This window comes from Peromyscus eremicus, chromosome 20 (assembly GCF_949786415.1).
Source record: "Peromyscus eremicus chromosome 20, PerEre_H2_v1, whole genome shotgun sequence".
Taxonomy (NCBI): Eukaryota; Metazoa; Chordata; class Mammalia; order Rodentia; family Cricetidae; genus Peromyscus; species Peromyscus eremicus.
The window spans coordinates 29,380,371-29,406,429 of NC_081436.1; the positions used below are offsets into that span (position 1 = coordinate 29,380,371).

Genomic DNA, 26,059 nt, shown 5'->3' on the forward strand with positions numbered 1-26,059 from the left:
TGTTGTTTATAGACTTGGAAAAAAGCGGTAAGGGGTTTCTAGGTGTGGGACATAATTCAAATATACAGAAAAGTAGAGGAAAAAATCTAAAGCCTGTCCATGCCTGATGTCCTGCTTCAGGAATGGACCAGCCCCTCTGGTCCCAGATCTGCATCCAAAACATCCTTTGTTCTTCCCTTTCCCTCCTGCTGGGAATGGAAACCAGTGCCTGGCTCCTGAATCTCGGAAATGACTGCAGCCTCCCAGAAGAGAGGAGTTGAGAGTCCTCTGTCAGCACCTGGGTTGTGCCCCTGTCCAATCACAGGACCTGTTATAGAAGCCAGGAAGTTCATGGGTGCGTTCTGTACCTCCAGTGTTCACATCTGTAGCCCTTTCCAGCATGCTCCCCATGCTGGGCTGTGGTGGTTCCCATCTGTCTTGACTCTTGCGACCCTGCCTGTTAACTGTTGGCTCTCCCTCTGTCTGAGCCGATTTCTTCAGAGGAGTGAGGTTAGAAGCCGTAAGCAGGGTGCTGGGGGACTCATTGCTGCTGGGGTGTCCCGTGGTGGACATAGCCAGAAAACACTGTATTGATAGATTCACCCACACTCACCCTCCTGTGTTAGTGGTAGAAGCCAGGAGTTCGGGACTGACTCCAGCCTCCTCCACGCTTCACTGTAGCTAGTCAGCGGGTCGAAGTGCCTGGCCCTCGTTACCCAGCATATTTGTTTATGTTGTATGCACACAAACTCTTGTGGCCAAGCGTGTCCTTTGACACCCCTTGCTCTCAGCCTGCCCTGTGTCTGGCTCTCCCCATCTCTGGCCTTGCAGTCCACTTTATTGCCCTGACTTTCATCTTTCTCTGTCTCATTAGGGATGACGCACACAGTCCTAGAAGCTCTCATGGTTCATGGCTTTCACCTGCACCGTCTTGGTGCCTCTTCTGTTTTCTCCCTCCAGCTGTCACTGGACTGTGCTTTGTATACTTACCTGTGCCCTAGGCCCCGGGATCTCATGCCTCCCATTGTGAAAGGCCCTCTCTGCACTGGGCTGGCAGGTAAATAGTCTGTAGTTGAGAATGACATGGCCACTGTGTTGTGGTTGAAATCTGAACAGCGAGGAGGCTGCGAGCCCTGACTGGGGCAGTCCACCTTGGTGTTGCCCTCAGAGTATCAATTGCCACCAAGTTCATGCCCAAGCTGGGCTTGGCAGTTTGGCAGCAGTGGCTGTTGAGGCCAGGGATGGCCACCTGCCACATGTCATTGCGCAGCTTGGCATGTGCTCCCCTGGTCTCTGTGTGGCACTGATGAGGCCCGGCAGCCAGCAGCATTATCTTAAGAGGTGGCACTTGGTCCCTTGGCCTCCTTGTTGAACTTGTCACAATCTGAGTGTGTACAGTCACCACAACCACATGGCCTTCAATTTTGTTGTTGTTCGGTTCTTCATGATCAAGGGGTATGTGTCCCCATTTCAGAGAACTTGGGAGATAAAGCTGGTGTCGGCTGCAGGAGGGAGCACATCATAGGGCAGAGGGAAGCTCTGTGAATCCTCTCTTCCTGGTGCTCCGTCTCCCCAGTAGTGGGACCGCAGGGGTCCATTCCTGAGAGCTGAAGAAGCATCATGGTGTCCGGTGTGCAGTCAGCTTCTCTCTAGTGCCTGGTCTGCTCTGTCCCTGTCTTTTGGGATCCCGTCTTTGCAGCTTCTCACATATCAATAGTGATGCTCACTGTTGCCGCCCTGGCCGCCAGCACAGTCACTGCTGTAAGAAGAGCATCAGTGACTTGGGAGGTCTGTACGCACGGAGAGAAGCAGATTCCTCCCTGAAAACACGGGGCGCTTGGGCACCAAGACTCCACGCTAAGACACATCTGCACCTTTTAAAGCGACTGCCTTCTGGGTGGGAATTGCGTCCAAGGTAAGGTGGGGCAGATGCTTGGAGAGGGTCTGTGGAAATGGTTAGCGTCCAAGGCTCACTCCCTGCTCCTTGGGTTTCTTCCTTGTCTGTAAAGTGGGAGTAGTAATCGTGCTGTTACTGTTACTCTAAGGAGTAGCTGTGTGTTCATAGGAAATTACTTCTGGCATCAGAATCGTTAGCACTGTGCATTGTACTTTGTCTGTGTCATTTAGTAATGTGTAGTTGTCAAGTTGTGGGCCGATTGTTCTTGGTCATGGGTCATGGTTAGTAAGTGTTCCAGTGTGTAAATGACTTTACAGGGTCCTGTGTGGAGGTGTGCTGTGTGGTGCACGTCCTTAAGTGTGATTCCGAGCTTCGAGTGGGAAGGGGTGCCGTGGCTGCTCTGAGGAGTGCCAGTGTGCTCTGGGTGCTGGTGAGGTGCTGGCTGACTGGGCTGTGGGGCATAGGAGCTAAAGAGGACTGTGTGAGCCCTACCTTGTCCTCCCAAGAGAACCCGCTGAGCTCCTGTGTGGCAAGGTACCGTCAATCCCTAGCGTTTTCCCTCATGTCCCGAAAAAGGCTCAAAATTGCAGATTAGGGATTACCAGCTGGGGGACAGTGACTGAGCCTCCCTCCCAAAACCTCCTTTGTGAATGGGAACAGGCATCTTTTGTTCTCACACGTGAGTTTCCAGGCATGTGGTCGGACGCTGTAGAGTTGTTTCTAAACAAAGCCCCGGGAGAGACAGCATAGGGAACTCTAATTCAATCCAGGTCTAGGACAGAGCCAGCCACTCAGGAGCAGATGTGGTTTCTCTTAACACTGTGGAGAGCACTTGAGCTAGACGTACAGGAGGGTCGGCCTGGCTTAAAAACCAAGGTCTCCTGCAGGGAAGAGTGCTTCTGGGCTTAGGTCAGAGCCCACAGCACTGGACCCATATCGGGAACGAGGCTGGGACCTTTGATTAAAGAGCAAATGGGTATCTGTCTGTCTGTCTGTCTGTCTCTGTGTATGTATCTATCTATCTATCTATCTATCTATCTATCTATCTATCTATCTATCTATCTATCTATCCAGGCTGACCCAGAACTCACAGAGATCTGCTTGCCTCTGCCTTCCAGATGCTGGAATTAAAGACGTGTGCCACCATGCACTTTAGTTTTTTTGTTTGTTTGTTTTTAAGGTCGGTGTTTTGAATTCTGAATGCTGATCTGACTTGGTGGTGGTGTGCCTGTGGCCCCGTGAGTGCAGTAAGAACTGGGTTTTTTTTTTTTTTTTTTTTTTTGTCTGGATCCATGGGCTTGTTGCTGCCTCCAAACTCACCTTCCCATTCTCTTGTGAAGGGTGAAAGCCCCTGGTGCTCAGTCATTTCCTGCCTTTCTGTCAGAAGAGAGGTACTCGTGGATTGGGTGGGCCAGGAGCCATGCTTGAAGCATGTGTCTACTAGTTTGTTTGGGGGACCGCTGGCCCTGCTTTTGTGGGTCACTTTGGAGCATTCCTGACTTATACCCTTAGATGGTAGGATGGTGGCCCATTGGGCCATTTGCATCGAGTCCCTTTGTGTTCCTGGCCTTAGGGCTCCACAGAGCTAGAGCAGGAAGGTGCCAGTGTCTCCCCAGTTGAGACCCAAGTCTAGTCTCACACAAGCAGGTGCTCTGCTACTGAGCTTCACACCCAGCCTTTTTTTTTTTGTTGTTGTTGTTGTTTTGTTTTACAGAATTAAACTGACCGCCCCTCCCCACCCCAGAAAGAAGGGAAGCAGTGGGTAACCTTGCTGTAAGCCATGCTGCAGCCCTCAGTTTCCCTGCCCTACTTTGCAGGTCCCGAGGCCTGGTGAGGTGCATGATAGGCCCGTCCTTTAACCCTGAAGCTTGGCTGCCAGGCGGGGATTGCTGTTTGCCCGTTCTGAGGGCAGAGGCACCCCTGTTTGCTCAGCGGCTTTTCCCTGGTGCAATTTTATGTATTTTGAAGTGAACAATGTTTACTGTCTCTTAAGCTGGGCACTCAATAAATAGCTGTTTAAACTGAAATAACCAGATAACCATGGAGGACACAGCAATTTGCCAAGCTTCAGAAACCAAGGGCAGGATATGTGTCTGGCTCCCTAGATTTGGGGGTTCTGGAAATCCAGAGCTGGCACAGATGCCATGTGGGCCAAACTCCCTGCCCTAAACTCCGCAGAAGATGACTGGTTCAGTCTGAGAACCGTGCAAGTGGGTGAAAGCCCCTGGGGCTGGGGCAATTGCTGACGACTACCATGACCCTCGGCGTCAGGTGGTGGCTTCTTCCCGGGGGACCTGATGCAGTGTGCCACATTCTCACTTTCTAAGACCCAGCCCTTGGCCACACGCTGGGTAGTAGGTTCAGCTCTGAGCCATCGGGTTTCCACGGGTGGACAGAAGACAAGCTGGTGCCCACTGGCTGGGCCTGAGCTCCGTGGGACGGACTGGTGGCCGCCACCCTTGAAAGGCCTCCACGTGTGTCAGAGCTCCCCTCCTCAGAGACATCTGAGGTGGGGCTGTGGGTGCTCTTGCTGTTTGTCTGTTTTTGAGATAAGGTCTCATCATATCTCCCTAGCTGGTCTCCAAGTCAGAGATCCTCCTGCCTCTGCCTCTCTTAGGGCGTGCATCACCACACTCAGCCTGTGGCCTTGATGCTTTGAGAAAACAAGTGGAGATGGCCGTTCATAGTCACATAAAGACGTTCGGAAGATGGCTGAAGTGGAGCACAGGGCTTTCATCTCTGTAATTGAGGATTCCGAATGCCTTTCTGCTGGGGGCATCATAGATCATTCAGTGCTGTGTTAGCGTGATAGCCGAGGACTTAAAATGGTCAGGTGGTTTATAGAGTATCCCGCCTGAAGCCCTGGCCTCGGTCCCCAGCACTCATCTACTGGATGTATGTCCATGATCTCAGCACTTGGGAGGCTGAAGCAGGAGGATCTCAGGTTTGAAGTCATAGTGAAACTCTGTCTCAAAAACAAAATGAAAAAACCCCAAACCACAAAGACAACAACATGCCAAAAATGTACTAATATAAACATTATATTTTTAAGAAAGACAGTTTTTCTAAAGAAAAAAATATGTGCGTCATTGTGTAGCTTTTCTTTTGGCGGCGCGGGGCGGGGGTAGTGACCTCTTAAGGTCTGGCTCCAGAAGGAGTTGTGGTTGACATTCATCCTGCAGGACACATAGAAGGAAGGTCACCCAGCCCTGTGGCCTTTGCAGACTGCAGACAATCCATTGCTAATGCGGAGACCAGAACCTGCAGCTTTAAACTCAGCCCTCAGATGCCAGTAGAGAGAACTGCACCCGTGACCTTGTAATCAGGCACAGGCAAGATTCATCGAGCAAAAAGTACTGAATACAAATGGGTTTTTTTGCATTTTGACCCCAAAATGGCTCCTTACATAGCCACAGATGTTTGATAGTTGGAAACACTTCCCAGTTGGATAAGGGGTACTCAAGCTATAGTAATTTCCATCCTGCCTTCCCCAAACCAGCCTTGAAGCACCCTTCCCCTCCCAAGGGTATGTGGTATATGTATGTTGGTTTCTTTTTGAGACAGGGTCAGAGGCTGGCCTTGAACTCCATCTCCCCAGTACAGGAATGCATCACAGAGCTTATAAGGCCTTTGTGTGTGTGTTTGAGACACTGTCTGATTATGCCCTGGAACTATTGATGTTCCTGCCTCAGCCTCCCCAGTTCTGAGACACCCTGCTTCCACACTGATTTCTTTCTTTCTTATTTTAAAAGATTTATTTTTATTCTCATTTATGTCTGTCTGTCTTTGTGAGTGTATATGTGTGGGGGGAGGTCAGAAAAGGCTGTTAATACCCCAGAGCTGGAATTATAGTTGGAATTACAGTTGTGAGCCTCCAGATGGTAGTGCTGGGAACTGAACTCACATCCTCTGCAAGAGAGGCAGGCACTCTTTACTGATAAATCCTCTATCTCTTCAGCTCCACAATGGTTTCTTAAAAGTTGGCCACAGTGTAGAGAAAGCGTGTATAGCTGTGGGTCTGCAGAGTCCTGTAGCCAGGTGTGAGTTTTGTAAGACTTTTAATCATCCATTTTGGAACATAGCTTCCTGAGTCCCTGGACCTTCCCAACATTGACAAATTTTGATTCCATGAGATCTAAATATCCTATTCATGACCGTCACCAGGAGCCTGGGCTTTGGAAGCCTGGAGCTCGTTGTGCAAATGGAAACTTCCTGATTTTCAAGTTTCCATTATAATTTTTGTATTAAAGCTGGAATTTCATACTTTCCCTTTTCTCTGAAGTGGCCAGCCATTGGCTCATCATTTTAAAGAAAATGTCTGCATGACTCCCATGATCTCAGCTGTGAACCATGCTAGCCACAACAGTGAACCTAACAAGATCTGCCCACTGGTGCACCAGTGGTACAAATATTATGGGAGTCACCAATCACTTTCTTTTGAGACAGGGTTTCCCTGTGTAACAGCTCTGGCTGCCCTGGAACTCTATTTGTAGACAAATTGGCCTCAAATTCACAGAGATCTGCCTGCCCCTTACCCCCAACCTGATGCTGGGGTTAAAGGTGGGTGCAACCATTGCCTGACTAAAAATAAATCTTAAAAAAATTAAGGTAAGAAAGTGGGGAGATCAGTATGGAAGCAGGGCCTCTCAGATCTGGAGAAGCTGAGGCAGGAACATCAGTAATTATAGGGCATGCATAAGGAGAAGCAGCAATCAAATGCCATATGTCCTTGGCTAGGGGTGGGACTTTGTTGCCTATAGCAAAGAGCTGTGGTGGGCTCAATGCTCAAGGCTTGGTGCTTTCCTTGGATCAGAGCAGCTGTCATTTGGGGGACTTGCACACTGCCCATCTTCTCAACCAACGTAGACAAGTGAATGCCTTTGCTGTTTGGTGCAGAGCCTTTTTCTTTTTTCTTTTTTTTTCTTTTTTTTTTTTTGGTTTTTCAAAACAAGGTTTCTCTGTGTTGCTTTGAGCCTTTCCTGGAACTCGCTCCATAGACCAGGCTGGCCTCGAACTCACAGAGATCCGCCTGCCTCTGCCTCCCGAGTGCTGGGATTAAAGGCGTGCACCATCACCGCCGGCCTCAGAGCCTTTTTCTTGCAGCATTTTGTATTAATTTCATACAATGTATTTTGAGCATATCCCCCCCAGTACCTCTCTCCACCACATTTTTCACTCCCCACCCATTCCCATCTAGCTTTGAGGTTTTTGTTTTGTTTTTTTGTCCATCAAGTCCATGGGTTGCCTAGCTGCCATGGAGTGTGTTTAGCCTATCGGGGTCACACCATTAAAGAAACCCGACTTTCCCTCTCCCAGCCACCATCCAATTTCAATAGCTGGATTGAGGGTGGGGCTCAGTGCCCTCCCCACCCCACCCCCTTCCATGCTGGGATTTTTGTCTGGCAGGAGCTTGTGCAGGTACTGTGCGTACAGTCACAGTTGATGTGAGTACTGTGCGTGCCGTCCCAGTTGATGTGAGCCCTGCCGTGTCTGACTGTTGTGATGTCACACAGCATCTCTGGCTCTTAGGAGCTTTCTGCCCTCTCTGCCACAAAGATCCCTAAACCTTTCGGGGAGGAGGTTGTGATATGAATGTTTGGTTTAGGATCGAGCACCCCAGTCTCTGCATATCAGCCCTTTGTGGTTCTCTCTGTAAATTGCCATCTGATGAGGACCTTTGACCTGTCTATTATCTAACCGTGGCCCCTTCATAGTGCCACGATAGGTTCCATCTCTTGGAGTGGGCCTCTGCTCTAATAAGAAATGGTTGGTGATTCCTGTGCTGTTGAGGTAGTTCCCCATGTCATGTTTACAAATATCTGTCTGCATGTGTGTGCCGAGAGGCAGAATCTTTCTGAAAGTGGAACCACAGTGAGTGCCGTGACCGCTGACAGGTCAGCAATTGCACACTGTATCCTTGAGAGTGCCTTTGACTTGGGCTTGTTTAAGTCAGTATTTGTACACACAATAAACCACTCAAGTCCCTCCCCTGTTGTTCCTAGGCATTTTGCCAATGTAATTTTAAGTTTCTCTTTTTTTATGTGTGGGGGTGTGGGTGTGGGTGGGTGACCATGGCTGTCAGGAGAGGCCATCTGATCCCCCGAAGCTGGAGTTACAGGCAGGTGTGAACCCTACGTGCTGGGAACGGAGCTCAGGTCCTCTGGAAAAGCAGCAAGTGTTCATAAGTGCTGAGTCATCTCTGCAGCCACGGATTTCAAGTTCTTAGAGATACCTTCCCGCTGGGAGAAAGCCTGCCCACGAAGGCACCACTCTGCCTAAGAATATGCCATTTTTTCCAGTGTACCTTCGCCATGGCGTAAAGCCACATTCCCCACAGTGCCCGTGTTACTCAGGCATCTGGGCAGTAGCCAGCCAAGTGACTGGGCCACTTCAGTCCTCTCTCTGCCTGGGTGGCTCAGCCCCAACTGTGGAGTCAGTGCTCACCCTCCTTGAAGATGGGGTCCTAGGACAGTGGCCTGGAGCAGGCAAGCACTTTCTTTCACAAGTCCCTAAGGGATGGGGAGTGATGGCCCCTGTGCACCTCCCATTGGCCAAGGGAAGTCACTGGCAGAGCCCGAGTTTAGAAGGGGTGATGTCCAGGGGTGATGACCCCCAAGTCTGAAGCTCCAGCATAGGTATACCATGGGTAGGGTCTCAAGTGCAGACCGAAGAGGCCAGGTTGGAAACGGCACACCTGTGTGGTTCCCCTTACTGGAAGTGGCCAGGGCAGGCAGAGCCATGGAGTAGAGGGATGGGAATAGAAAGGGATGCAGACTACCCAGCGGGCCCGTGAAAGTGTCCGGAATTAAGGAGGTAAATGATTTACATGCAATATTCTGAATGTGTTAGCCACACACCGCGCACACTCCAGTGGTTCAGGTGGTAAATTCTATGAATAGTGGGGAGGAGGCTGCCCTGACCGCCCTGCCTACGGATCTATCAGCCCCGCCTCCGAACAGCCCTTCTCTGGTCTGGAAGGCACCAGGCTCTTGACTGAGAGGTGGCTTTGTAGCCAGCTGGCTCCTTGGTGACTTTCGGGTTCTGCCTTATGCTAAATCCAGCCACCTGAGCACCAGTTACTCTCAGCTGGCCCAGGCGGAAGACCTTACCCACCACTTCACAGACTAGCATTAGTAGATAGAAACTGTCACAGTGTGGATAGGGAGGAGGGAGCTCTCACAAGGCCCACCATGAGATGAAGAACTATAAGCAACTCATGACTGCTGAGAGAGGGAGTCAGTCTTCAGGGACAATCCCTACCTAGGGTATCCAAACCCAAGCTGTTGTTACCCTAAACACATGAACATACAAACACCGCTAAATGAGCTCAGGAGGGGTATGTGTGTGTGTGTGTGTGTATGTATATGTGTGTGTGAGATAACTGAAGAAGTAGTGAATTTTAGGAGTTGGGATAGGTATGGGGAGAGAGGGTGGCATAGCAATGATGTAAATACAGTACGCAAGTATGAAATTGTGAAAATAAATACTTTTTTAAAGGTGTGTCTCTGCTGGAGCCTATTGGGGACAACTCCATAATGGGGTCGTTTAAAAGGCTGCAATCATGCCCTGCCTCTGGCGCAGCCCAGAACTGAAGCCGCCTGCGTCTAGGACTGCTGTTCTTCAGTATTCTGAAGAATGAGGGAACAGTTTTAATTTATTTTAAATTGCAAGCCTGTCTGTCCTCAGGAAGGAATCGATTGAAGGGGCCAAACAGCCCTGTGGATTGTATCTGCTTGATTTCAACAATTTACTCCCTAATTAATTATTCTGACTAGGGAAAAATTTTCCCCTCTCTGGGATGCCAGTATTTAGAAGTGACATTTCAAATAGCTGGTGGGACAAATTGGAGACATTTTCTGGTTTCTGTCACTTGTTAAATTTGCTTTTAAGAAGCCCCTCTGGGAGCTGTATTGGGTCCGAGCTGAGGAATTAAAATGGAGTTTGAGTTCTGAGGCACCCATGGAGGAGCTACAGGTACTGGTGGGGGCCCCGTGAGGGAAGTTTCAGTCCCCAGGACAAAGCTGAGGCTGATGTGACTTGGAATCTTCAATTTTTATTTCTTCATCTATTTCTGGTAGGAAGGACATTCTGGGTGTTGTCTGGAAGGACCCTCATGGATTCATGTCTTACTATTCCGAGTGTACCCCATCTTACGCGTGTGAAGGTGGCGTTTCTGTTTGTTAGACTTGAGGACAGATGTGAGAATTTCTTGCATTTGAAGAGTTCCTGAGACAAGACACCGGGCATGTAAGCGTTTCACTCACTGAGGGGGCTTTCCTCTCTGTACTGTGGCAGCCAGCCTGGCTCGTAGGATCCTGGATGGTCCTGCTTGGGGCCCTTGTGTGTGACAGAGGCCTCTTGTCACAAGCAGGAGCAGAGGCAGCACATTCTCTATACAATTCCAGTGTCAATTTTTCTCTAAGCCAAGATTCTCGAGGAGTCTCCTGTGTCTGTGTCGTGACAGTAGCTCAGAAGGATGTACAGGTCAGGGTAGATGAAGCCACCGCAACACAGACCAGCTGAGATGGCTGTGGTAGTCCACGGCCCGTGGAGTCTCACTCTTGTTCTCTTTCAGTCCTGGGGCTCGAACCCAGGGCCTTGTTTGTGCATGTTAGGCAAGAGCTCTACTGACTGAGCTACATCCTCCAGCCTCGGGCTGATTTCTCCTGCACGGAAAGGTAAAGGCTCCAGTGCTCTGCTCCTGCAGCTGCCCACAGATTTAACTGCAGCTTCTTCAACCTGGAGGGGAAGGCGTTTGTGTGTGTCCATCCCTCTGCACAGCTGGCCTTCTGCCCGCCTTGTTCTTAACCACTAAGAGGGACTTGAATGCATTCAAGACATTCTAGACTCACTTTGGTATAAAGTGTGGTGGGCAAGATGGAAGAGCCAGCGATGATGCCCACAATTTGACCTGAGTAATGGCCCTATGGCAGGCACGTGGTGGGTGGGGGCATTTATCATGGAGTCTTGGTGGCTCAGGGACACAGATTCAGAGTCGTCAATGAGGCCTTGCTTGTTTGGAGAGGGGGTGGTGGGACTTGGAGTTAGCCAGTGTAATGCCACTCAGGCTTTGGCAGGGCACCTCAGAGGGAGCACAGAGCAGCAGGTCACTGAGAGATTGGAGGGACACGGGCCCAGAGTGGTCAGAGTATGGGAAGGAGCGTGGGAAACCATGTGGCCAGACCAGGTCTCAAGTATACTGGGGCAGAGCTCCCTGGTGGGACACAGCCCTGCGCATTCTGGGTTATGAGGATGGAGGCAGGAGAAGAAGCTGAAGGGATCGGTGGGTCCTGGCTGTGTCTTGAGGGGTTAGGGGTTGTACTGTGCAGGGTGGCACTGCAGGAGCAGCTTTTTGTGTTGGGTTGGGAGGGCAGGAGTGGAGTAGGAGACAGGGAGGCATGGACAGGTAGGTAGGTGATGATGAACAGATGGTTGAAAGGAGATGAAATCCAAGGTTTTGTTCTTGGAGTGGATGTCTGGTGGCGGACCTGCTTTTCAACTGAGACATCTTTTTCTTTCTTTTTGTTTTTTGAGACAGGGTTTCTTGATGTAACAGTCCTGACCATCCTGGAACCCGCTCTGTAGACCAGGCTGGCCTCGAAATCACAGAGAACCCCCTGCCTCTGCCCCCCTAGAGTGCTGGGATTAAAGGGATGCGCCACCACGCCCGAGACATCTTAGAGAAAGTTCTGAGTGTGTAACCAGGGGCCGAGCATTCTCTTCTCCTTGCTCTTGAGCATATTTTAACTCTAGGGCAAGTGCCATTCTCCTTGGGTAGGTAGCAGCCCTGCTGGCTTTCCTAGCTGTTGGTCCGTGTCTGTTTCTCATGAACTGGTCTTGTTCACTTGAAGGGACAGGTTCAGCGGCTTTGTGTGCTGTTGAGAGGGACCCGGACTTCTCTATCCTGGCACAAGCCTCCTGTCAGTGAGGCGGGAGTTTGTAGATGTTACTGTCGATGACTTATTGGACATAGGGGTCACACGCCTCCTTCCTGCTACCAGGTTCCACCCCTCCTCACCTCACCTTTCTGTGTGAGATCATGTGGAGTGATGAGCTCTGAGGCGAACAGGTGACCCGAGGACAGTGAGCCCGGCAGTCTGGGCACTGGCTGGCGCTGCTGTCTGCCAAGAGGTCCCCATTAGAAGGGCCATTTGCCAGTTCTCCTGGGTGGCAGGTGATACCTTGGCTTGAGAAAGGGACCTGTGTTTAGTAGGTTAGTAGAAGATGTTCATAGGTTCTGCTGCCTCAATGGAAAATACGACATTCATTCTTTCCAAGACAGGCAGAGGGCCAAGGCTTGCTTGTAGTTCCACGGGGTGGAGCTGAAATGTGGGGGAGGGGCCACCTTTGCTTTCTCCTCTTCTGAGCCTCCCACATGCTGCCCTAGGGTGCCCTGCCCCAGCCCCACATCTGCCCATTCCCAGTGTAACATTTTCTTCCTGATTCTTTTTCTCTTAAAATGCATCTGGTCTCACAAACTGTAAGGATAACCTAGGCTGAAGCAGACTCCAGTTAGCGGATCTGTGAGATGATTTATTCATAGCCTGTTAGAGATTCAAGCTTAAGGTCCTGCCTGGTCTCCCCCCTCAGCTAAGGCTGGGAAGCTAGTGGTGACAGAGGCCCTGGTCCAGGCCTACCCAGCTACCCTGGTGTTGCACGTACTTGTTCCAGAAAAAGAATTAGAATAGTGGCAGCCAGGCCTGGCCTTGATGAACCGCCACATTATTGGTTGCTATTGATGCTGGCATGTGTGCGGAAAGAGCACAGAAATTGACAGGACAGTACTCTCCTTAATGGTGAAAGTTGACATGGTGACACTTTTCTTAGCAGGAGGGATGTGAAAGCAAGATCACACTGCTGTTGCCCCTGTGAACTCTAATTCACGAGCCTGAGTGGTGCTGGGGAGGCGGCCGTGGAGGCAGCCCCTCCCGGTATCCAATGAGTGTCAAAATGGGGCTGTTTTCTCCCGTCCTCACTGAGTGAGCACTGTGCAGATGGGGAGAAGTTTGGGGAGGAGTCTTCCTATATGGGAGCTAGGTGGAGGAGCTTGGGTGGACAGTGGACCCCTGGCCAGGCAGTCAGCATTGGTCAGAGCTGTATGGATAGCATCAAAACTGATGAAATTATTTTCAGTTGTGCAGGTCCATTGTGAACGCCCCTAACCATGATGTGAGCCCAGATCAGGGACTTGGACCTGTTTTGAATGGCAGGATTGCCGGCTGTGGGGTGGAGAGCAAGACCCCTCGCTGGACGAGGTCTCAGGGGCTGGAAAGCACCAGGGTTTCCCCAGGGCTGTGGGACTATGCGGCACATTAGCTGTGCCCCCACGTGGGAGTGTGCAGTTGGTACAGGTCTCGAGTTGGGCACACTTCTAGGTATGTCTGTTGCTCACAGTAACTTTGTCCAACTTTTGGAGCCACGAACCGTTATCCTGGGTCTGCTCACATTTGCTTTTATGGGCTTTTTTGTTTTTGTTTTCTTTCTCATGGTGTGTTGAGAATGAGTCTTGCTGGGTAGCCAAGGGTGACCTTGCCCTTCCTGCCTCCACTTCCCAGGGGCTGGGGTTTCAGGGACGCGCCCCTCACCCAGCCTGTGCAGCCCCTTCCTGTAATTACAGCTTTCATGGTGGGTCATTTTTTGTCAGCTGCCAAGCATGAGGACCCTTCTTTGTGTAGGGCATTGTCTGCAGGTCGGCTCTTGGTATTCTTCATGACAGACAGTCTGTGGAGGCTGTGAAATAGTTCACATTGCCCAGTACTCCTGGAAGTGGCCATATTTATTTGCTCTTAGCCATGTTTTATGTTTTAAAACATTAGCAGTTTATAGTTTTGTGGCCTGTCTGGGATTTTATTTATATTTAGATGTTCGTAATTGGAATAGAATGACGTCACTCCCTCCCCTCGCTTTCCTCCCTCCACTTCCTCTGAGCTACCCTTCCTCGATTCCCTCCCGTGTCCCCCTCAAGTGGGGGGTTCTGCTGACCATCATGGGCTCCACCTGGAGGGGTTTGTACACTTGTTTTTGTCTGTCTCTTAAGGATGGATTTCTGGGAGCTGGTGCCTGCTGTGTCTCTGGAGCCAAAGGCTTTAGTCCCTGCAGCTGGCCTGTGTCTTCAAGGCTACTTGGGTGACTGGCTGAGGACAGACACATCCTTACAGAGCTCATTCCATAAAAATCGTGTTCTCTCAAAGTTCCAAACACACCTGCTTGCTCTGAAGGGTGCAAAGTCATGTGACTGGGTAGACATAGAGCCTGGATTGGCTAACTCTTAGTGTCTGGCCACCTCAGCTCCCTATCTATAAAATGGAAGTCCTTCCTGTCCACCAGTGAGTTGACATCACCAAGATGGTATGCAGCCAGATGTGGCGCCTGGCATGGTAGAGGCAGCTTGACTTCTTAAGCGACTGGAGCTTAAAATTGGAAGGAAGGGTATGGTGGTGATGGTGGTGGTGGTGGTGGTCGTGGTGGTGGTTTGTGTATTCTATTGGAATGTAGTTTCAGCATCTTGGATGTATCAGTTTACTGGAAGAGTTCAAAGCAACATGGGTACTTTCCTGTTGCTAAACGTAGATGGGGACACAAGGAATCAATTCTTACTCACCTTTAGGCTTTGGGAGGAAAAAGATTTTTGGGGGAGGGGGAAGGGATTCATCCCTTACATTCCGAAGGAGCCGCCTGGATTCTTCTGAGGAGGCAGCTGATAAGGGACACAGTGGGCCCACAGGAAGTTTGACAGCGGAGTCCTTGGTCTGTGCTCTGCTACCGGGAGTGGGTCTGCCACCTGGCCCAAGTGTCTTGGCTCCTCTCCCCATGCCATTAGGCCTTTATAGGTGTGAGAGATGAATTCGAAAGTCGGTGTAGACACGCCGACACCTTGAACCTGCTGATGATAGGTGTCTGGTGTCCCTTGCCTGAGAAGATGCTGACTCTGATTGTCTCTCAAGGGAGCTTGGGATTTCCCCTAAAGACGGGCAACATGGAATTATAAATCAATAAAGCAATTTTACTGGTATGGCCATTGTTATCAGATACTCTTTCATTTACCTGTGCATTCAGCCAGGCCACAGTTGAACATGAAGAGACCCAGCCGGCTCCTGTGGTCAGTATGCTTACGTTCTAGCAAGAGGCCCCAGGACCATAAAGCATGGTGAGGTTAGCTCTAAGAGACTCGGGGGACTGAGGGGGAGCCAGAGGAAGGCTTTGTGCTCAGCTTCCTAAGTTATGTCAAGGCTCACCGTGGGGCGGTTTAAACAGGCGCTCAGAACAGCTGGGCCACCTTGTGGAAGTCCTAGCAGAGAGAGTGACCGGGTGCAGCCTTGGGGAGCAGGTTCCATGACCAGCTTTCCTGAACAGTTCCTTGTGTTTAATGTGGTATTTTGAATGTTGCAGGAGGAAGAATTGCTGGACCTGAGGGTGTGCCTTTAACTTGAGGGAAAACTCCAGAATTTACTGGACAAAAAAGATTTTTGAGATGGGTTCATGGGCCGTTTCTCAAAGGCTGTCGTGGTTGGAGTTTCATATGGAACCACAAAAAATCCATTAGAAACCCCACTGTCAATGAGCTGTTTCAGTTCGAGATGAAAGTGGACGGTTGGACCTACGCAGGGGGGTGTTTTCTCTCACAGCTCACCCTAAGCTGCTGAGGGCGTCCTGCACTCACAGAGCACATTCTATCACTTGCCAAAATAAGGTCAAAACATTTTTAGCAGATTACTCATTAAACCAAAAGGGCCACACGAGAGACTGTAGTACTGCTTCCTCTGGCCCGCTCAGGGAAGCCCTCATCCCCCTCGCCCAGCCCCTTCACGCCCCGGAGTGTCTCCTCCTTTTGCGTTTGCCCTCCAAGGCCTCGCTTCCTGTCTCATCAAACTCTACCTACGACTGTGGAAGATTCCCAGGGGGATTCTGGTCAGGATGATCAAATCAAAAGACTTGCAGGTACCATGGCAGCCTTCAGAGATGACAAGTCTCCAGAGAGCAATCCATGCCTGCCTTCTTGTGACAGAGTGCTATCTTCTGTCCCCGCTACAAACGAGAATGACCTCACTGAAGTACCTGGCGATGGGAACAAATGCTTGATCGGGACACTAGGTGATGGCCAGCATTCCTGGTAATGTGTCTCGAAGCTTTGGGTACTCTGGGACATTTAAATTCTATAGTGGCCCCAAACAACTCAGGAGATCGAGGCACACCCGTAACCTAATTCCTACTAAGTGCTGGTCAGTGTTCACTTCCTGTGCTGCTCAAGCTGGGGTTGGGACTGTCACAGCCAGCACCGTTGGGGTGCTCACCCTTTCTGCTCGAGAGTTCCGTGTGCCCCGGAAGGGCAAAGACTCCTTCCCTTCCTGCGCGGGTTATGCTGTAGCTCCCTTGTGTCCTTGCTCATTCGCTCAGCTTACAGTAGAGTTTGCCAAGCTCTGGGAGTCAGAGCTGGGGTGGGAGGTTTCTGACCACAGGCATCGTTCCCATCCAAGCTGGACTTGGCCGTGACTCTTGAGCCAGATGCGAGGCAGACGTGAGCGTGAGTGTTCCTGGGTTGGAAACCGCTCCTCCGAAGCACAGGCAGGGTTTGAGTTTGTGTTCTTTGTTGACATTTGGTTAGTGGTTACTGGGGTCTTGCTTGACAGTGGTTTTGCTGATAGTGCACAGTAGTTGTGTTCTCTCCCCAGCCATGGAGCAGACGGCCCAGACACCATTCTTGGTACACATGCAAGGCTTCCTTTTTTTTTTTTTTCCCAAAAAGACCATATTTAATGCAGCTCTGTCAGCATGGGTGGCATGTGGCTCACCTGCATGATAGCATCATGATGCCTCTGCCTCCCAATGCATGGTTGTCAAACACGCATCCTAGTCTCCCGAAAGCACCAGGTTGGTAGGACCTGCTGTCCGTCTGCGCTTCCTGCAGGCTGTCATGTCCCACCCTGTTCTGGAGCCTGCAGTACTCAGCTCAGGCCTGGCCATCAGCCCTGCCTGGCCATCGTCTAGCCAAGAAACCTGTCAAATCACTCAACCCTGAAGTGTCAGATGTTTCCCCTGCAGAGCTGACTGAGAGGCAGGGAGGCACGGGGGTCCACGCCTGGCATGGCCCGGGTGTGGCATGGGAGCTTAGGGTCCCTGGCTGTTTTTGTCACATTCTTGTCCTTTGTAATTTCTGGCCAGTGTTCAGCACAGCACAGAGTTCTAGAAGAAAGGTGAGGGACGTGTCTTCAGCCGAACTTGCTCTGAAGCCTTGGAAGAACTCCGCAATCACTGGGTCACTGGAGTGGCAGGGCTTGAAGTGTTCCCATCTCCCTCCATGGATGCCAGGGGCTACGCCTGTACTCTGGAGGAAGAGGTCTGGGCTCTGCTGTAGCCCTGCAAATGAAGTTCACCCTGGAGGTTGCTTGTCCTCAGAGCCAGGCCTTTGGTTTTTATCTTTTGCTGTGCTTGTTTGTTTGAGGCAGACTTACTCGGGTTTTGTTGTTGTTGTTGTTGTTGTTATTGTTGTTGTTGTTGTTATGGCTTTTGGTTTTTCAAGACAGGGTTTCTTTGTGTTTCAGCTCTGGCTGTCCTAGAACTCATTCTGTAGACCAGGCTGGTCTGGAACTCACCAAGATCTGCCTGCCTCTGCCTCCCAAGTGCTGGGATTAAGGGTGTGCGCCACCACCCCCTGGCCAAGGTAGACTTACTCTTAATCTAGAATGGAATTTACCGTGGCACAGGTGGCACCATACAGCTGTCCACCTGCTTCAGCTTTCTGAGTGTGGGTGTGCTTGTGTGGTGTGTGGATGTACATGTTGAGGCCAGAGGCTGGCATCAGGTGTTTCCCGCAATTGCTCTCTGCCATAGATATATTTTTTTTTCAACAGTGTTCCTCTCTGGACCTGGAGCTTACCAGTTGGCTAGACTGGCAGAGCAGCTCTAGGGGTGAGCCTCTCCTGACCCTCCAAGTGGGTTTTCTGAGGGGTGCTGGAGCTGTGCGCTCAGGTCCCCGCGCTCTTACGATAAGCGCTTTACTGGCAACCCACCCCACCCCCCTTTGTAAGGAACATTGAAGTCACCCAGGAGTGAAGTCATGCAACCTTTGTTCTGTTTAAAGGTCGTATAACTCATACTTAGATGTCACGGCAGGAATGCTTTCGGCAGGTGGGTGGGTGACAGGAAGCAGCAGCCAGTCACCGCCCTTCTGGGAAGGCTGGTTATGGTCCCCCTGTTCTCCCTTCTCGCCCACTCACTGAGCCCCTCAGATCCTCCAGTGTGGTGGCCACTTACGTCTTTGTAGACACAGAACTGGCTGATGATTCAGCAGGCTGCACAAGCAAGGGGTGGGAGAGTCTCCTCACGGTTTCCAAGGTGACTTCCTGTTCCCCGCTCTGTGATTTGTCACATGACACCTGTGGTCAAGGACATGGTCTCTAGCTGGTGCAGGCATACAGTGGCAGCACGATGTGTGCTTGCTACACAGTAGGTCCCTAACGAAAGCCTGGCCACGTGGGGTTGGGGTTGAAGGACTCGTCTTATGCATACATAACTGCACAGGTTGAGTGTTTGTTAAAAGGTTTATTTTAGCCGGGCAGTGGTGGCGCACACCTTTTATCCCAGCACTCGGGAGGCAGAGGCAGGTGGATCTTTGTGAGTTCGAGGCCAGCCTGGTCTACAGAGTGAGATCCAGGAAAGGTGCAAAGCTACACAGAGAAATCCTGTCTCAGAGAAAAAAAAAAAAAAAGGTTTTTTTTATTCACACCTGTGTGTGTGTGCCACTGAGTGCAGGTGCCCCTGGAGGCCAGAAGAAAGCACCAGAACCCCTGGAATTGGAACTACAGGTGGTTGTGAGCTACCCCGTGTGGGTGCTGGGACTTGAACCTGGGTCCTCTGGAAGATCAAGATCAGCTAATGCTCTTAGCCACTAGGCTATCACTTCAGCCCCCGAACAGTTGATTTTTGCTTTGTTTTGTTTTGTTTTTTTGTTTTCCTAGTTACTTTCTATTTATTTATTTATTTATTTATTTATTTGTTGAGACAATGTCTTCATGTGTAGCACAGGCTGGCCTCTTAACTCATGATCCTCCTGCCTAAGTCCCCTACATGCTGGGATCCTGAGTATGCAGCCCCATTCCTCTGGTTAATTCTATAGAAAATCTCTGGACAGTCACACCCATCTGCTTGCACATTTCCCAGAGTGCTTTCCACATGGACCCATAGGGCTTATGTATGGGAGCGTTTTGTAACCCCCTTGCCCTGGATTGCCTAGTGTCGGGCCCCAGGGCTACATGCTGGCCCTGTGTGGCCATGCCAGGATGCACTGTGGAGGTACAGCTGCCAGACCTCCTCAGGGCACCAGTCTCCTGATCTCAGACTTGATCCCGCCCATGCTAGCAGCCTGCTTGATGAGCAGACACAGGAGAGGCCGGTTGCCATGGCAGCGGTAAATGGTGAACTGACGCACATTGTTGCAGCTATGGAGACAGCAGAGCCCTACCATGTCTGCAGGGTGCTGGCCTGACCTCCCAGCCGCTCCTGCCTCAGGAGGGTGGGTGCCACAGTTCCTGAATGGCCCCCAGAGAGGAACACTTGCCCTGCCCATCCCCCATAGACAGTGCAAGGGCCGGTTTGATGTTTTCAGGAGCTCGGCACCAGCTTCTGCATTCAGAGATGAGGCCACTGGCCCCCGGGGAAGCTGGTTCTTACACGTTCAGGTCACGAGTTCCCTTGTCAGCCTGGTGACGCTTGTGTGGGAAAATTTTCTAGAATAATGGTTTTCATGGATGAAACAAAATATATAGGTTGATAGATCAAATTAGTCATACTGAATAAAAGCCATCAAAATGCCAGATCTGATACGTGATACAAAATGAGGACTTCTTCATCACATGCAAGTGCGAAGACCCTCGGGTAATGGGAAGCACATTGCAGAGCTAGGGTGACTGAACAACCTCTCTGGCCTCAGCCAACTGGGCCTCTTGCCACTGGGACAGACAGGGCTAAGCTTTCCTGAGGTGACTTGAGGTGCCAGGTTTTAGGTGTAGCATTCAACCCGAGGGAGAGATGGCCAGAATCCAATGGCTTCTCAACGGAGCAAGAATATCAGAAGAAGAATCCTGGGCTGGGATAGAACTCAGTTGGTAGAATTGGTCTGTCATGTAGAAGGCCCTGGGTTAAACCCCAGCACTGCATAATGTAGTGGCACACACCTATAAGCTAGCATGGGAGAGATGGGGACAGAAGATCAGGAGTTCAAGGCCATCCCTTACACAGCAAGTTTGAGGCTAACCTGGGCTACATGAAACCACCTTGGGGAGGGGGGAGTGAGTCTCAGAATCTTGATATGGAGCTGCAGTGTAGAAATCTACAAGCTGGGTGTGGTGGTGCATGCCTTTAATCCCAGCACTCAGGAGGCAGAGGTAGTTTCAGGATAGCCAGGGCTACACAGAGAAACCCTGTCAAGAAAAAAAAAAAAAAAACACAACAAAAAAGCAAGTGATGTGCTGGGGTGAGGGTGGGCTGGAGAGGACCCATGGAGTGCTTGTAACCTCTGGCACCTGGCCAGTCCTTGCGTCCATGGTACACTCTGGGTGCCAGGAAGTGTCATCCATCCAGGAGTGGTGGGCTTCTAAGCTGTGAGGTGCCAGGGCCACAGATGAGCTCAGTGAGGTGTCTACCTTGGAGCTGAGAAGCTGTAGACTAGAGGCTATAGCCTGAAGAGGACACAGGTGTACCTGGAAGGCCAGCACTGACAGAGACTGCTATGTGAGCCCCTGCGGTGGGTCTTAGCTTCTGTCCCAGGATGGAGATGGAGGCGTGTTCTCTCGGGGCGTCGGCCCGGTCTCTGGGTGGTCCAGAGGCACTTTGGAAAGCACTGAGGTAGTTCAGAGACTGGGCTGTGGGCCTAGTGTGATGTTAAATGAAGGAAGGGGGTGGAAAAACCGTGTCAGGTCTAGCTGGTGTGTGCGTGCGTACCTAGAAGGCTCTTAACAGGGATTGTCTTGTGTGGGGTCGTTCTCTGCAGTTTCATTTTTTCTGTCTTTCTCTATCTCCTGTAACTTTTTATTATCAAGGTTGGAGAGAATAAAGTATATGATAGCAGTGACTCTGTCCCATCTCCGCACAGTAAAGAAACAAGGCCCGTTCACTCAGTCCCCACATGTGCTGTTGGCTGAGAAAATTCCTGTGCAGAGAGCCAGGCCAGGTGAGGAGCAGTGTGCAGGGTGGCCAGGTCCTCCTCTCCCTAGGCCTGTAAGGAGAGGGAGCATAGGTTTTTTTCAGAAGGCACCATGACCTTCCTTGGTAGTGGTTTGTGGCCAGGCATAGCTCACCATCCTGCAGCAGGGCTCCCTGGGTAGGGACAGTTTGTCTCCAACCCACTTCCTGACTGCCCTGGGAGGATTGGGCTGGGCATTCCACCCAGGGCTGCCCCACGCCACACCCCTGAGGAAGCCAGTTCACCCAGGAACTGTTTACTAAACCGTGCTGGTCTGGGTTGTAGATGATGTTCCAACACCATCCAGTGCCCCCGTCCCACTGCATGGAGTGGACGGTGTGGTGGTAATCTGGGCTGTCAGCGCTAGGTAACCTGCCTGAGAGCAGGTAGGAGGGTGGAAGCAGCAGGCCCCTTGGGCTGATGCCACTCACCTGCTGAACACCCCTGGGAATGTGGTCTGGACCTACTACTCCCCATTGCTCTCCCCTTGTACCATCTGTCCAGCTTTTTTTGTTGGTCAGTCATAATGTGGGAGACTGAGGCCCTTCCAGCACTGATAGCTTGGGTCAGATTTGTGCTGGGGACCCAGGGCATTCCAAGCCTCACGTAGGAGTCCTATAGGCTGCTTCCCGGACCCTCCTGTGACCTTGTATTCTCCAGCCCATTCTCCAGCCCCCTAGTGCCCCGTTCCCTGTCTGTGGTTGGTGTTTGTGCTTGAACTGAGCACGCAGGCATAGCAATCACTCCCAGAATGCAGCACTGTCCCTTAGAGGAAGGCTGGGGATATGCATACCTATGCCCAGGGGGTTCTGTTGGCAGGTGTAGGGGTGTGTGTGTGTGTGTGTGTGTGTGTGTGTGTGTAGCCCGGGGGCAGGAGTCCCAGCATCCTCTGCCTTCCTGCGCAAAGCCTATGCTAGTGCAGATTGCCCGATTCTCCCGGGACTTTTGAGGCCATCCTGTACTGCGGCAGGCTGGCTCACAGGCGCCTCTTTTGGCATCTGTCACAAACACCGAATCTCTTGGTCTTCTGGACCCGGTTGCTCATGCAGGAAGTGGATTACTCATGCTCTGTGTTTCCCTTTCGCTGTTTGTGATGTGGCTCTAAAAATGGAGCTCTAAAACAAATGTGCTAAGTGACCAGCGAGTCAGCAAACACTGGTGCCTGCCTGTCCCTGGTACCACGCTGTCTCCCTGCCGGGGAACCCGGTCCAGTGAGCAATGTCTAACTTGAGGGTATAATCACTGAAGCGCTGAAGGGTGACACTGCTCCTCCCTGGGGCTACCCAGGTCCCTTGTAACCATGAGGATCCACACACTCCTGGTGTAAGATGGAATTTTTCTTCCCGGTCCCAAGCATTTTCTGAGAGGACAGAACTGGAAACACATGTAGTAGAGCAAGCCTAGGAGAATGGCTGCCAGAATGGTGTGTGTGTGTGTGTGTGTGTGTGTGTGTGTGTGTGTGCATGTGTGTATGCATGTGTGTCTGTGTGCACGAGTCTCTCTTTCTGTGTGTGTGTGTGTGTGCTGCCAGGGTTTGAAAGGAAGGGCAGCAGGTGTCTGGGGACTGTGCCTGGAGGCTGGAGAGAGGGCAGGACCGGCACAGCAGGGAATCTTTGGTGCTCTCCCTCACTTACCTCAGCATCCTTAGTGTCAGCCGATTGTGAGGGTGTGTGGGTGTGCCTCCTTTTCGGCTCTTCCATCTTGGCTCATTACCTGTCAGGTCCAGAGCTGGCGGCGCCCCACAAGCTCAGCCGTCCCCTCCTGCTTTGCTCTGTGTTCATGCAGACCCAGCTCCTCTCCAGAGCTTTGGGTCTGATTCTCCCACCTGTTTGGCAGTGTGCACTTGGGACTCCCCAGGAGTGATAAAAATAGGCCTCTGGTGTCTCCCAGGGACCAGAGTCTCCGAAGAGGGATCCCAGTACTTGGGAAGGCATCTAGGCCAGAGAACTTGCAAGGTCCAAATGTGATTTTTATATTCTGCATGCCTTTTCTATGAAATGGCTGCATTTTCATTCTTTCCAGAAGTAATGGAAAAGTATCTTGTGGAATCACACTTTCTGTTTTCCCGTTCCTTTTATTAACTCTGCCTGGAGCCCCAGCTGGTTGATGGTGCTCCTTAGTTCCCATGGCGGTGTGATGGGAGGGACTTTCAGGTGATCTGAGAAGTAGACCTCTGTAAATACATGCTTTGATGAGGCCGCATCAGCTGTGACAGGGTGTGCCCTGGGCCCTCTGCTCCCCAGGAACGCGCCTTAGGTTGCCTTTGTAAACTGGAGTCTGTCCAACCAAGACTCCCGCTCAGTGAGTGTGTCTGAGCTTCCTGACTGTGGTTTAACTGATCCTGTGTCCTAAGCTCCCTCTCAACCAGTGGAGACCACCTGAATGCAGGGACCACACATCTGTTGACCGTTTTTGTTCAGTCTCCTTTTACCTGAAAGGAAGGGACAGGTTTGTTGAGCTTATCTGGATATTCTGTGTCCTGGTCAAGGTCTGCGGTGGGAAGGATGGCCGGGTCCTGCTGAGCTAATGAAAGCAAACTGACTTCCTCCTGCTGGGTGACGCTCATTCAGAACAGCCCAGAGCAGTTTTTCTTGTGCCCCTGGTCCTCAGCCTGCCCCCAACATGTCAGGGCCATAAGAGGGGGCTGGTGGAGGGGTGCCTGTTTTCAAAGCTGTAAATATGTCACCTCTGAAGTCGCAGTACTGTAGAGGAGAGACCTGACTGCTTCCAGATGGCACAGCTCAGCTCAGCTCAGCTCAGCTCAGCGGCACTTTAGCTTTCCTAAAACAAACAGAAAGAGAGCAGGCCCGGGTCTTGCAAGCTTTTCCAGGCCCTGAGACAGTAAGAAGGGCTGGCTGTACTGTTCTTGGTGGTGTGCATATTCTGTCAGTAGGAACTGGAGTTTTAAAAACACAGACGGCTTATCTCTTGAAATAGGACATTGGAATGAAAAAAAGTAAAAGTAATCTTTTATAAGACAAATATATAGTTGTATTTCTCCTAAATGTGTGATTTGTCCTCTCCTGGGGTTGGAGTTGGTGTGACGCTTTGCCACGGCTACATCCAGAGCTGTGTCACAGTACATGCCTGTAACTGGTTCGTGTACTCCAGAGACAAAAGCAGAAGAGCTTGAGCTGGAGGCCAGCCTCTGCCATCTGGAGAGTTCCAGGCCAGTCAGGACTACACAGCAAGACCTGTCTTCAGAATCCAAAGCAGAGTAGACAGAAGGATTTGAACAGCAGTGGGGACACCTTTGCCTTGACAATTCTGACTTGTGTCACAGATAAGTCTTGTCTGGTGGGTCTTGTTTCCCTCACTGGTAATTCATTCTGCTCCATTTCTCCAGTTCCCCATAGGCAGCACAGAGTCACCACAGCACACCTGATCCCACCCCACCTCCACTCACTGCACATCACTGGCCAGTAGTTAGCCCAGGGGTTCACCCCAGCACACTCTAAGTTGGTGGTTGGGTTAGTGTTAAAACACTACCTCTGGGGGCTGGAGAGATGGCTCAGCAGTTAAGAGTACTGGCTGCTCTTCCAAAGGACCAGAGTTCAATTCCCAGCACCCACATGGCCGCTCACAACTGCCTGTAACCCCGGTTTCAGGGGATCCAACACCCTCACACAGACATACATGCAGACAAAACACCAATACACATTAAAAAACAAAACAAAACAACAACAACAAAAAAACCCACCACTTCTGGAAAAGTCACATGGGCCATTGCCGGAATGAGGTTCTCGTGGTTTCCAGGGCCAGAGCCAGCCAGTCCTTGAGTACCTATGTGAGTCGGTGCAGCCCATGGAAGTCAGAAAATGTCACAGGTGCTGTGAATGCTGCTGGGGCGGTTGGGGGGGTTGGCATGCACGTGCATGGGCGTGCTTGTGTGAGCCCCAGCTTCCTAGCGAAGTGGCAGAGAGTCCATTGGGTGTGTGTGGGCTTCTGCTGCGCCTCTCAGACCTTGTGATGGCAGCACGGAGTGACACACTGATGCTGGGGTGGGAATGAAAGGAAACGGAGTTTGAAGAGAGAGGGTGCGGGGTCCTGTCCACCTAGGTGATGGCTCCTGACCATTATTATGTGGGCTGGGTAGGACTAAAGTGTGAAAGGCCAAGTTCTTGGGCACTGTCACACACCTGGGCACGTGGACTAGATGCTGGAGAGCTACAGAGGTGGTTTTGAGGAAGGGAACAGAGGAAGGGTGTGTATGCTATGACATTCAGGCCAGGTGTCTGGGAGAATGCCTGGAAACTGGGATGGGATCCCACCCCAATCCCACCCAAGGCCCCTGTGCTGGGGCTGTGCATGATTAGCTGGGGAACACAGTAAGGCGCACTGTGTAGCCTCCTGGGAGGGCTAGGTCCCAGGCACATTGATGGAGTGGGAGTTTGCCGAAGGGAGTCTAGCTGTGGCCACAGTGTGAACTCTCTGAGCCTTGTAGGAGAGATGGAAGTCCCCAGCAGAGAAAACCTGTCTTAGTGATTTGGGAGAACAAGGAGAGGACCTTGGTGGGGAAGGGTTTGGCATGGTCACTGACCAGCAAGCTGCCAGAGGCAGACACACTGCTGCGTCCCCCGCCCCGGCAGGGGCCTCTGGGATGAGTTGGGAAAGCAAGGTGGAGCATGTGGAGAGGTGTGGGCCTCAGGATCCAGAGGTGTGGGAAGGTTGGGCTGTGCACCGTTATTCTGATGAACAAGTCCAAGTCGGCCATCCCTGATGTCTGATGTCTCCTCACTGTTCCCAGTTCTTGCTTCTCCTGCTCCGTCGACATCACCCATCCCAGGATATGCCTTCAAGCCTCCACCTCGGCCGGACTTCGGCACCTCTGGGAGAACAATCAAACTACAGGCCAACTTCTTTGAAATGGACATCCCCAAAATTGACATCTATCACTACGAATTGGACATCAAACCAGAGAAATGCCCACGGAGAGTGAACAGGTAATCCCGCCCATCTGTTTACCTGATTGACTTACACGTGCTTGTCAGTCTTCAGTGTGTCTC

General features: G+C 51.3%; 1 protein-coding gene across 1 annotated transcript in view; it reads left to right on the top strand.

The window, feature by feature from the left end:
- The window catches only part of Ago2 (argonaute RISC catalytic component 2), an 80,659-nt gene that overhangs the window by 9,409 nt on the left and 45,191 nt on the right, over nucleotides 1–26,059 (top strand). Inside the window, exon 2 of the mRNA XM_059248121.1 lies at nucleotides 25,801–25,996. Coding sequence (XP_059104104.1) covers nucleotides 25,801–25,996 — 196 coding nt within the window. The remainder of the gene's footprint in view (nucleotides 1–25,800; nucleotides 25,997–26,059) is intronic.